Raw genomic sequence first — 10,041 nt, forward strand, 5'->3', positions numbered from 1 at the left:
GAGCATACCCCACACGTGGATTTTTCACCTGCCAAGTGAATTTTACCCTCCACGCACCCTGAGCATGGCTTAGGGCTTAGGCAATGAGCTCCTAACATTTGGTAAGCTTGGATCAGCATGTGCCAGACACTCAGAAGCTTCCAAGGGTGGGTCCTCACGTGCCAAGCACTGAGCCTATTTAGAGGTCGGGCTAGTGTGGGCCAAGCACAGCCTTGCCCGCCCAGTGCAGCAGCAGCCCAGTCTCCAGCCAGAGCCAGTGGCCTCCGAGAGCAGGACGTGGGCTCCTGCCTGGAGGGCCAGCCCAGGCCTCGGGCAGGGAGGGCAGGCAGGAGGCAGGACTGCTGAACAGTTCTTTATTGAAACAGGCAGAGGCAGCAGGGCCCAGGGCGTGCTCGGGGCCAGTGGGGTGCAGCAGCTCCCTTCCTGCCATCCCTCTGGCTGAGGTGGCCATGGCCAGACCCCAAGGGCCTCCTGTGCTTGGGTTTGTGTGCAGGCATGCGCTGTGGGCAGGGAGAACGGGGATTATCTGGAGAACTATCTTTCTGTAAAGAATAATCTGTGGGGTCTGGGGAAAGGCTCTGAGGAGCAGTTCAGGTCAGGAGGGGACGCCAGCCCAGCAAGCGCAGCCCCCAGTGACGGGCAGGGGTGGGGTCACCATCAGTGGTGCCCGCCAACGTGCTGCAGGAAAGTGGTGGCCCGGGCTGGACCGTGTGGGTGGGCGTGGCGGGGGTGGGAGCCCCTGCCCCCGTGGCCCCCTGACGCCCTCCAGGCTCCAGTCTGGGTCACTCAGCCATTCGCCAGGACAGCTGCTGGGGTTGAAGAGCTCAGGGCCTGGCCCCTATGGGAGAGAAAAGACTGCTGTCAGTCCAGAAGCCTGCCCTCTGTCACGCCCCCTGTGCCAACTGAACCCTCATCACGTCCTGAGAGTGATTTGATGCGTTCTGAACCCGCATCACATCTGGGGTGCCTGCTGGTGTGTGCTGAGACCTTAATGTGTCCCGAGGGTGGGTTAGCGTGTGCTGAGCCTTTGTCACACCTTCCTGTAGGTAAATGAGCATGTGCTGAGCCCGTATCCTGAGTGCTGGCAGGCCCGGCCTGGCTAACTGCTCCATCCCGGAGCCCAGGGGGAGACCCTGGCCCGGAACCACCCGCCACTCGCCTGCCCGCCTGGCATACCTCGGCATCCATGGCCACATCCTTGAGGTCCGGCCCGTCCCCGTCCCGCTGCGGGATGGCGGGCGGCTCGGCGGAGGCCCCACGGCGCTCTCCTTCCTCCCAGCCGCTGCCCCGGCAGGGCCCGTCGTCCTCGGGCGTGGCCTGGCTCAGCCGGATGAGGTTGCTGAAGTTGGAGTCGGACTTGGAGCCCGCAGGGGGCTTGCGGGGCTTGTGGCGGCCTGCGAGGCGGCTGCCGTAGAAGGCCAGGATGGGCTCGGGGCCCGAGTCGGGCAGGTGGTGGCCAGCGGCGGCCGCCTTGAGCGGCGCCAGCACGTCGGGGACCACGTCAGGGACCACGTCGGCTCGGGCCTCGCCCCACAGCCCCCGGCCCACCTCCTGCAGGCTCAGGTCGTCCAGCTGGTCAATGGCCCTCTGCATGCCGGGGGCCTTCTCCTCGCGGAAGAAGGGCCCGCTGCCCGCCACGCTGCCCATGCCCGCCGCCGCCTCCTCCTCCTCGGCCAGATGGTAGTAGGGGGGCCCGTCGTCTGCGGTGGCCACCACGGGCACGGGCGGCTTGCCCTCTACCTGCAGCGAGAGGCGGCAGCCGCGCAGCGAGAGCTGGTAGTAGCGCGTGGACTCGTGGGCGCTGCGCAGCTGCTGCATGGACACGAACGGGTGGCGCAGCGCCGCGCTGGGGCTGATGCGTTCGTGGGACTCCCACGTCAGCATGCGCTTGATGAGCTCCACCATGCTCTTGAGGTCCGCGTGCTCGGCCAGCGCCTCGCGGTCCGGGAAGGTCAGCCGGCCCGCCACCCCGCCGCCGTTCACGGTCTCGATCTGATCCAGCGACTTGAGCATGTACTTGCGGCGCTCCAGAGGGCGCACCTTGGGGGCATAAGGGTCAGGGTGTTGACACCACCTCCAGCCTTCCGGCCTCAAGCACACCACATGTGGCGCCTAACTTGACTTCTGACTTTTGGTCCTCCCCAAGGTCTAGCCCAGAGCTATCTTGCAGCTATAAAGTCCACACACCTGAACTCTGACTTCCAGTTCTGCCCACAAGCTGGCTTGGAGCTCTCCTCCTGCTGGGAGGGCCGAGCCTGACCCCCAATACCAGACTAATCCAGAGCTCTCCTGCTGCAGCAAGGTCTAACCCCAAAATCTCACCGACCCAAGTTCCACACCTCACCGCAGACCTCCAGTCCTCCCAGAGCCACGGGTCTAGCTCCTAGCAGCAGCCAGCAGATGGGTGCCCTAAACCCAGATCCCTCTTGCTGCTACAGTGCCCTCTGGGTTGAACCCCAACACTTTTATTACACTAGTTTGATAACCCTCAGCCATGGAGCTATGAGAAGAGCTGTCCTAAACTTCCAGTCCCACCTGGGGTCTCACTCAGATCCCTCTTTGTGTTGGAACTCTCACACCCAACCCATATTTCCTCATATTTCCTCATATTTCCTCTCATATTTCCTCTGTTGTCTAACCTAGATCCCTCTTGCTGCATGAGTTTGCTGGACCTAGACTTGAAACTGGCAGGGGAGCTGCCCTATTCTTTCTGTCACCCGTGTGGCATAACCCAGGCCCCTCTGGCTAGAGTTGACCCTACATCTGAGCTCCAAACTTCTAGCCCTCCCTGCAGTCTCACCCAAATCTGTCTTGTGCAGCAGCCCCCAAGGCTGACTCTTAAGTTTCTGACCCCACCTTTGGTCTCGCCCAGATCTCTCTTGCCCTGATGATACCCACGGTTGATGCCCAAGCTTCCAGTCCTCCCTGAAGTCCAACCTAGATTTTTCTTGATGCAGCAGCCCCCACGCTGACCGCCCTCACTCCGCCTGCCCCCTACCTTGGTCTCGGCCAGGTAGTCGGCCGAGGACTTGAGCTGCCAGGGGTTGGTGGCGTCGGGGTGGGGGTTGCGCTTGAAGAAGTGGTGGGCCTTGCGGGCGGCGTGCAGCAGGTGGGGCTTGGGCAGGCCCTGGGTCTCGCAGATGTAGCGCACCTGGTCGTACTCGTTGTTGCCCGGGTAGAGGGGCCAGCCGAGGTGCAGCTCGGCCATGACACAGCCCAGGGACCACACGTCCACCTTCTCGCAGAAGGGCAGCCCCAGCAGAATCTCGGGCGCCCGGTAGAAGCGCGACTGGATGTACGGCTCCTTCACGTAGCGCACCTCGCTGAAAATGCTGGCCGAGCCGAAGTCGATCACCTGGGGTTGACGGGCAGGTGGGCGGGGGTGAGCGGCTGGGGCAGCCCTGCTGGGCCTCCCCCAGCTCCCCTGGCCAGGGGCAGCCTGCGTCTGCCACTTGGAGCTGGCTGGCGCTGTGTCTGTGGGATCTTTGTCTTGTCTTGATGCCTCTACCTCTTCCAGCCTGTGCCTCTGGTTTCTGCGTCTAGCTCTGGCTCTATTTCCCTCCAGACATAGCCTGAGGGTTAGGATCCTCTCTTTCTCTCACCCCAGCCCTGTTTGTCAGCAAACCTCTGGGAAGTGGATTTGGTTCAACTGAGAGAGTGTTCACCTACCATATAGGAGGTCCAGGGTTTGAACCCAGCGCCTCCTGACCCGTGTGGAGCTGGCCCATGTGCCGTGCATGTGCGCAAGGAGTGCCGTGCTACACAGGGGTGTCTCCAGTGTAGGGGAGCCCCACGCGCAAGGAGTGCACCCGTAAGGAGAGCCGCCCAGCGCGAAAGAAAGTGCAGCCTGGGAAACGGACTTGGCCCAGTGATTAGGGCGTCCGTCTACTACATGGGAGGTCCGCGGTTCAAACCCCGGGCCTCCTTGACCGGTGTGGAGCTGGCCCATGCGCAGTGCTGATGCGCGCAAGGAGTGCCCTGCCATGCAGGGGTGTCCCCCGCGTAGGGGAGCCCCACGCGCAGGAGAGCCCCACGCGCAAGGAGTGCACCCGTAAGGAGAGCCGCCCAGCGCGAAAACAAAGTGCAGCCTGCCCAGGAATGGTGCCGCCCACACTTCCCATGCTGCTGATGACAACAGAAGCGGACAAAGAAACAAGACGAAGCAAATAGACACAGAGAACAGACAACCGGGGGAGGGAGGGAATTAAATAAATAAATAAATATTTAAAAAAATAAAAAAAAATAAAAAAAGAAAGCACAGCCTGCCCAAGAATGGTGCCACACACGGAGAGCTGACACAGCAAGATGACACAACAAAAAGAGACACAGGGAAGCAGACTTGGCTCAAATGGGTAAAGCATCCACCTACCACATGGAAGGTCCACTGTTCAAACCCAGGGCCTCCTTGTCCCGTGTGGAGATGGCCCATGCACAGTGCTGATGCGCGCAAGGAGTGCCCTGCCACACAGGGGGAGCCCCATGTGCAAGGAGTGTGCCCCCTAGGGAGAGCCACCTAGTGCGAAAGAAAGCACAGCCTGCCCAGGAATGGCACCATACACAGAGAGCTGATGCAGCAAGATGATGCAACAACAACAACAACAACAAAAAGAAACACAGATTCCCATGCTGCTGACAAGGATACAAGCAGACACAGAAGATCACACAGCGAATGGACAGAGAACAGACAACTGGGGCAGGGGCCAGAGGGTAGGGGAGAGAAATAAATAAAAATAAAACTTAAAAAAAAAAAAAAAGACACAGATTCCAGGTGCCACTGACAAGGATACAAGTGGACACAGAAGAACAACACAGCGAATGGACACAGAGAGCAGACAACTGGGGGGGAGGGGAGAAAATAAACAAAAAATAAATCTTTAAAAAAAAAAAAGGTCAGCAAACCTCGCTGGCTCCAGCTTCTCAGGACACCCACAATCTCCTCACCCCACGGCCGCACCCTGGTCCTGTCCACCGTTACCTCCTGCCTCCTCTAATGGAGGGGGCTCCTCACCGTCCCTGCTCCTCCTCCCGGCCCTGCGGTTTGTCCTCCACACGCAGCCAGGGGGAGCCTGTGAGCACCTCCCTCCCTTGTCAGAACCGTCCTCTAGCTTGTTCCGCATCCTGTGATAAAAGCCAAAGTCCTCACCGATGCCTGCCTGCAAGGCCTCAACAGTCTGCGCCTCAACCCGCTCAGCCCTCACCTCCTCCCATTGTCTGCCTGGCTCACCCTGCTCCAGCCCCACGGGCCTCCTGGCGACTGCCGGAACAGGCCAGACACGTTCCTGCCTCAGGGCCTTTGCACCGGCTGCTGGAACACTCCTTCTAATGCCCACATAGCTCCCTCCCTCCCTTCGGGTCTTTACTCAAACATCACCTTCTGGGCGAGGCCTTCCCTGACCGTCCTGTCAAAAACTGCACCCCCATGCTTCCTATGCCCCTTCCTACCCCTCTACTTTTCTCCATAGCTTGGAACACCATTTCACATAAACGTATCTTACTTGATCGGGTTCGGGGCTTCTCTCCCAACCGGGAGGCTGAGCAGGTGTTTGGTCTGGTTTGTTCACCGCTGCATGCCTAGGACAGTACTTAGCGCTCAGTGGCGGCTCAGTGGAGAGTGACTGGGTGGCTGAACGAATGCATGTGTGAAGGGGCTTTCTGTCCCTGTCCTTCTCTCTCTGTCACTTGTTTGTATCTCTCTCGTTCTCCCTCTGTAGCTGCCTCTTGGTCACTTGTCCAACTCATCTCTCGCTGTCACTCTCCATTTCCGTCTCTGTGTCCTCCTACTAGTAGGGCACCTCCCTGAAGTCACGGTCCTCCTCTGTCTTCATCATCAAGCTCTGTTCCCTTGGCATGTGACAAGTGCTTGGTGAGCACCTGCCGAGCTAACACGGAGGGACTGTGGCCTCGGTCTGTGCCAAGCCTCTGGCGGGGAGCGAGCTGCCGTCCTCCAGCTGAACCGCCGTGACTACCTTGGGCCTGCCTCAGGTTTCCTTCTCTCAGTTTTTCTAGTTTTCATTCAGCCGTCCCTGAACGTCATTTGCAGAAGGCAGTATCATGAAATGGTTTTTAATCTGGACTCTGAACCCAGACTGCCAGGGCCTGACTCCCAGAGAGCCTGCGGGACTCCAGGTGAACATTTGTGGGGTCCGTGGGTTTGTTCCACAAGCACGTAGAGGCGCCTCGGCCACGTGCCGTGGACTGTCCTGTCTCCTGCTGAGCTGGGCGGCGCTCTCCTTCCCTGAGTTTCTGCCGTTCCACATCTTGGGGCAGAATGATCTGCCCTTGCCTGTCTCTGCATCTCTCTGCGTCTCTGACAAACACGCCTTTAGCACGTATGCCTCGCACTGAGCTCGAGTGACTAAGACGGCCCTGCCCGCGTGACGCTCCCAGTTCAGACCTATCATCAGCCAGACGTCAGGGCTGAGACTGGGGAGGAGCAGGCGGTGGGGGTGGGCAGGCCAGGTTGGGGCGGCGCGGGTGCTCAGCAAATGTCGGTGGCTGGAGAAAGCTGGCCAAGGCGAGTCACAGCACCGCCGTCCTTCCAGCCTTCCCGCCAACAGGCTCTAGGTTCCCCTCGGCTCCTCTCTCCCTCTCATGTGCAGACAAACCCTGTCAGCAGCTCCTACTGTCTCCAGAATCCACCCACGTCTCCCGTTCCCCCTACACCCAGTCCCGTCCCATCTGCCCCCGCCTCCCGCCGGGCCTGGCGCGGTCGCCTCCTCGCTGGCCTCCCTGCCGCTGTCCCCACCGTCCGTTCCCCACACACAGCAGAGGGAGCCTCAGAACACCCAAAACCGATCCCCTCCCTCTGCTCAGCACCCTCCTGGGACTCCACCTCCGGCCAAGGAAAATCAAATCCCCCCACCGCCCACCAGGCCCGGCCCAATCCAGCGCCGACACCTCCCCGACCTCCTTTCCTCATGCCCCCGGCCTCCTGCGCAGTCCTCATCTGCCTCAGAGCCTTTGCACTGGCTGTTCCTTCTCCCTGGACACTTCCCCTGGATTCTGTCAGGCTCCCTCCCTCCTTCAGGGCTTCCCTCAAACATCGTCACCTTCTCGTGAGGCCTCCCTCCCTCCATCAACACCATCGCTCCACCAACACCTCACATCCTCCTCCCTCCCAGCTTTGTCTTTGCTCCCTCTCAGCCACGTAACCTTATTTTACTCTGTTCTCTTAGAGATTCTCTGTCTGCCCCACGGGGACAGGACTGGGCCAGAGTGGAACAAGAACCTCAGGTCTGGGGTGGGGAGACAGGAGGGACTGGGGGGCCAGCGGCAGAGGCAGCACGGACAGAGTGGGGCAGGGGCCAGGGAGACCTCAGATGACTCCAGAGCCGGGCGAAGCTGGGAGAAGAAAAGGCGCAGGGCCGCGGCCACCCCGGGGCTCCCCGCTCACCTTGACCCTGAAGGGGCAGCGGGTCTGGTCCACCAGCATGATGTTCTCGGGCTTGAGGTCGGCGTGGATGATGGCCAGCTCCTTGAGCCGGGCCAGCGCCCGGAGCACCTGCAGGGTGACCGTCCGGATGTGGCGGGCAGGGAGGGGCGCAAAGTTGTTCTCCTTCTGGAACTCGAAAAGGTTTTGCTCCAGCAGCTCGAAGACGAGGTAGAACTTGAGGGCGTCATGGAAGAACTCGAGGAAGCGGATGACGTGGGCCTCCTCGGGGTCCAGGCCCCGCATGCAGCGCAGCAGCTTCAGCTCGTTCTTGATGATGCGGTTGCGGTAGGCGTCGTTCTTGAGGATCTTGATGGCCACCATCTCGCCGGTGCTCCGCCGCCAGCCCTTGGCCACCTCCCCGAAGGTGCCCTTGCCCAGGACCTCGATGATGTCGTAGCAGTCGGTCTCCGACTGGATGGTGGCCATGGCGCCCCCGCAGCCGGCCCCTGCCCTGCCGCCGCCCCCGCCCCACGGGCCCTGTCCCCGAGGCCTCCTGCGCAGCCGCCCGCCCCGTGGCCCCACCAGCGGGGGAAAGAACCACACTCGTGCCTCTGCCTGCGAGGTCTGCCCCCGCCTCCCTGGCGCACCCCCGCCCCCTCGGCCACACCGTGAGTCTGCCAGGGGCTGCACCCCTCCCCCGAGGCCCACCTGGCTTGGGACGCAGGGCCCCAGGCCCCCCCAAATGGGTTCCAGCGTTGCTGAGTGGCTCTGGTTCTGTTGTCGGAGACCCTGGCTGGAATGGGGGGTGGGGTGCCAGGCTGGGTCCCCTCCCCTCCCCCGCCCAGTGGCGGAACCTTAGAGATACTGGACGAAGGGCCCACCGAGAGGGGGCCTGATCGCAGGCTCTGAGCTCCCCGGAATGGGAGATACCTACAGGCAGAGGTGAGAACAGGCAGGCTTTCCCAGCTGGGGGCTGGTGTGGACAGAGGCTCAAAAGCATTTGCGTACATGTGTGTGCACAGAAAACCCCTGCAGTGGCCCGTGGCCACCGTGGGGGAGATGTGGCCGGGCCAGGGCCTGGTGGTGAAAGGTCTTGAATGGGATTTATCCCGAGGGCCCTGGGAGCCATGGCCCCATGCGTGAGAGAGCAAAGTCAGATCTGAATGTCAGAAAGCCCCCTCTGGCTACCATGTGAAGAAGGGTGAACTGGAAGGGGCAAGAGTGGGGATCCCAAGACCAGGAAGGAGACTGCAGCAGGGCCTGGGTGGGAGAGGAGGGTGAGGGGAGGGGGTGGGAGGAGAGGGCACTCGGGAGGCTGAGGGGACAGGTCTTGGGGATGACGCATTGGGGTTAAGGGGGCAGCCATCTAGGCAGAGGCCCGGGGCACCCGCCTGGGTAACGATGGGGCAGTTCCTGAGACAGGGACGTAGACAAGGAGCAAGGTCAGGGAGAAGATGCTGAGGTGGGAGAGGAAACTTAACTTCAAAACCTCTACAAGCATTAGCTAATCCTCACAACAGAGGAAGTAAGAACTAGAGCCCTCTCTTTCAGGTAGGTAAGCTTAATAGCTCCATTTTATGGAAGAGAAAATCAAGGCACAAAGGACCTAAAAACGCCTTAAGGTTAGAGGGGAGTGGTGTAGCTCAGTGATCGAGCACCTGCTTCCCATGCGGGAGGTCCTGGGTTCCATCCCTGATACCTCCTTAAAAAAAAAAAAAGCCTAAGGTCAGCAGACTGGGGGCGGGAGACAGCCTTTAACCCCGGGCAGGCATCCACGAGGCCTTGGACCCCCAGGGGGATTCAGGACAGAGTTCAGGAGTTGTAAGCATAGAAATGAGGACCGGAAGCCATGGGGGAGAGTGACAGGGCTTCCTGGAGAGGCGGTGGGGTGGATGAGCGCCCAGGAGAGCCCAAGGACAGAGGGGAGTGGGGACGAGGCAGAAGAGATCCCTTTATGGCAGGGGTTCTTCACCTTTTTTGTTCCACGGACCCCTTGCCAGCCGGGTGAAAACCACGGGCTCCTTCTCAGAATGTAGCGGCGAATAGTTTCATGGCTCCCAGCTAGCGTGGGGTCTAACGACTACCGTAATTTCAAAGCATGGATGAGTGAGAGCGATTTTTCGAGATAGGCGGCAACTGTAACGTGATATGAAATGAATACTACTGTAACTTACTGCACACATTTGTAAGGGAAAGAATGCTAGATTTCAGTTAGAGGTCAGAGAAAATAAATAAGTTGATTTTTTTTTTCAATTCAGGCTCATGGACCCCCTGAAATCTTTCCATGGTCCCCTTGGGGATCCGTGGACCCCTGGTTAAGAACCCCGGCTTTAGGGAGAAGAAAAGGGCCTCCGGAAGAGGGAGCCCTCAGGTGTGGCTAGGGAGAGGAGGGGTTGGGGCGCGGGGGGAGGGAATCCCCCAAAGCGGGAGTGGGGGGAGTGTGCTCCATGAGTGTAGGTAACTCCCGTCACGTTTGCTAGGCACCCAGGTGGGGGGGAGGGTTTGACCTTCTGGAGAAGGTGCTGAAGTGAGCAGAGGAGGCCTGCGATGAGGGGAGGGGCGGCTGGGTGAGGATGGAGATGTGGAGGGGAGGGTGGAGGTGGGGATGTGGGCGGAGGGAGCCTGGGGGCTGGATGGGGGCAGTCACAGTGCCACGGGGGCGTCGGGGA

At 60.5% G+C, this 10,041-nt stretch overlaps 1 protein-coding gene across 1 annotated transcript; it reads right to left on the reverse strand.

Annotated features, from left to right (window-relative positions):
* Positions 1-571: 571 nt before the first annotated feature.
* Positions 572-7,874, reverse strand: HIPK4 (homeodomain interacting protein kinase 4). Its single transcript, XM_004474042.4, is given in 5 exon segments — positions 572-729; positions 731-838; positions 1,177-2,040; positions 2,999-3,355; positions 7,394-7,874. Coding segments are annotated over 5 exon segments (1,866 nt in total). The 5' UTR covers positions 7,859-7,874; the 3' UTR covers positions 572-657.
* Between the last annotated feature and the right edge of the window lie 2,167 nt (positions 7,875-10,041).

The sequence above is a fragment of the Dasypus novemcinctus genome, chromosome 18 (assembly GCF_030445035.2).
Source record: "Dasypus novemcinctus isolate mDasNov1 chromosome 18, mDasNov1.1.hap2, whole genome shotgun sequence".
NCBI lineage: Eukaryota > Metazoa > Chordata > Mammalia > Cingulata > Dasypodidae > Dasypus > Dasypus novemcinctus.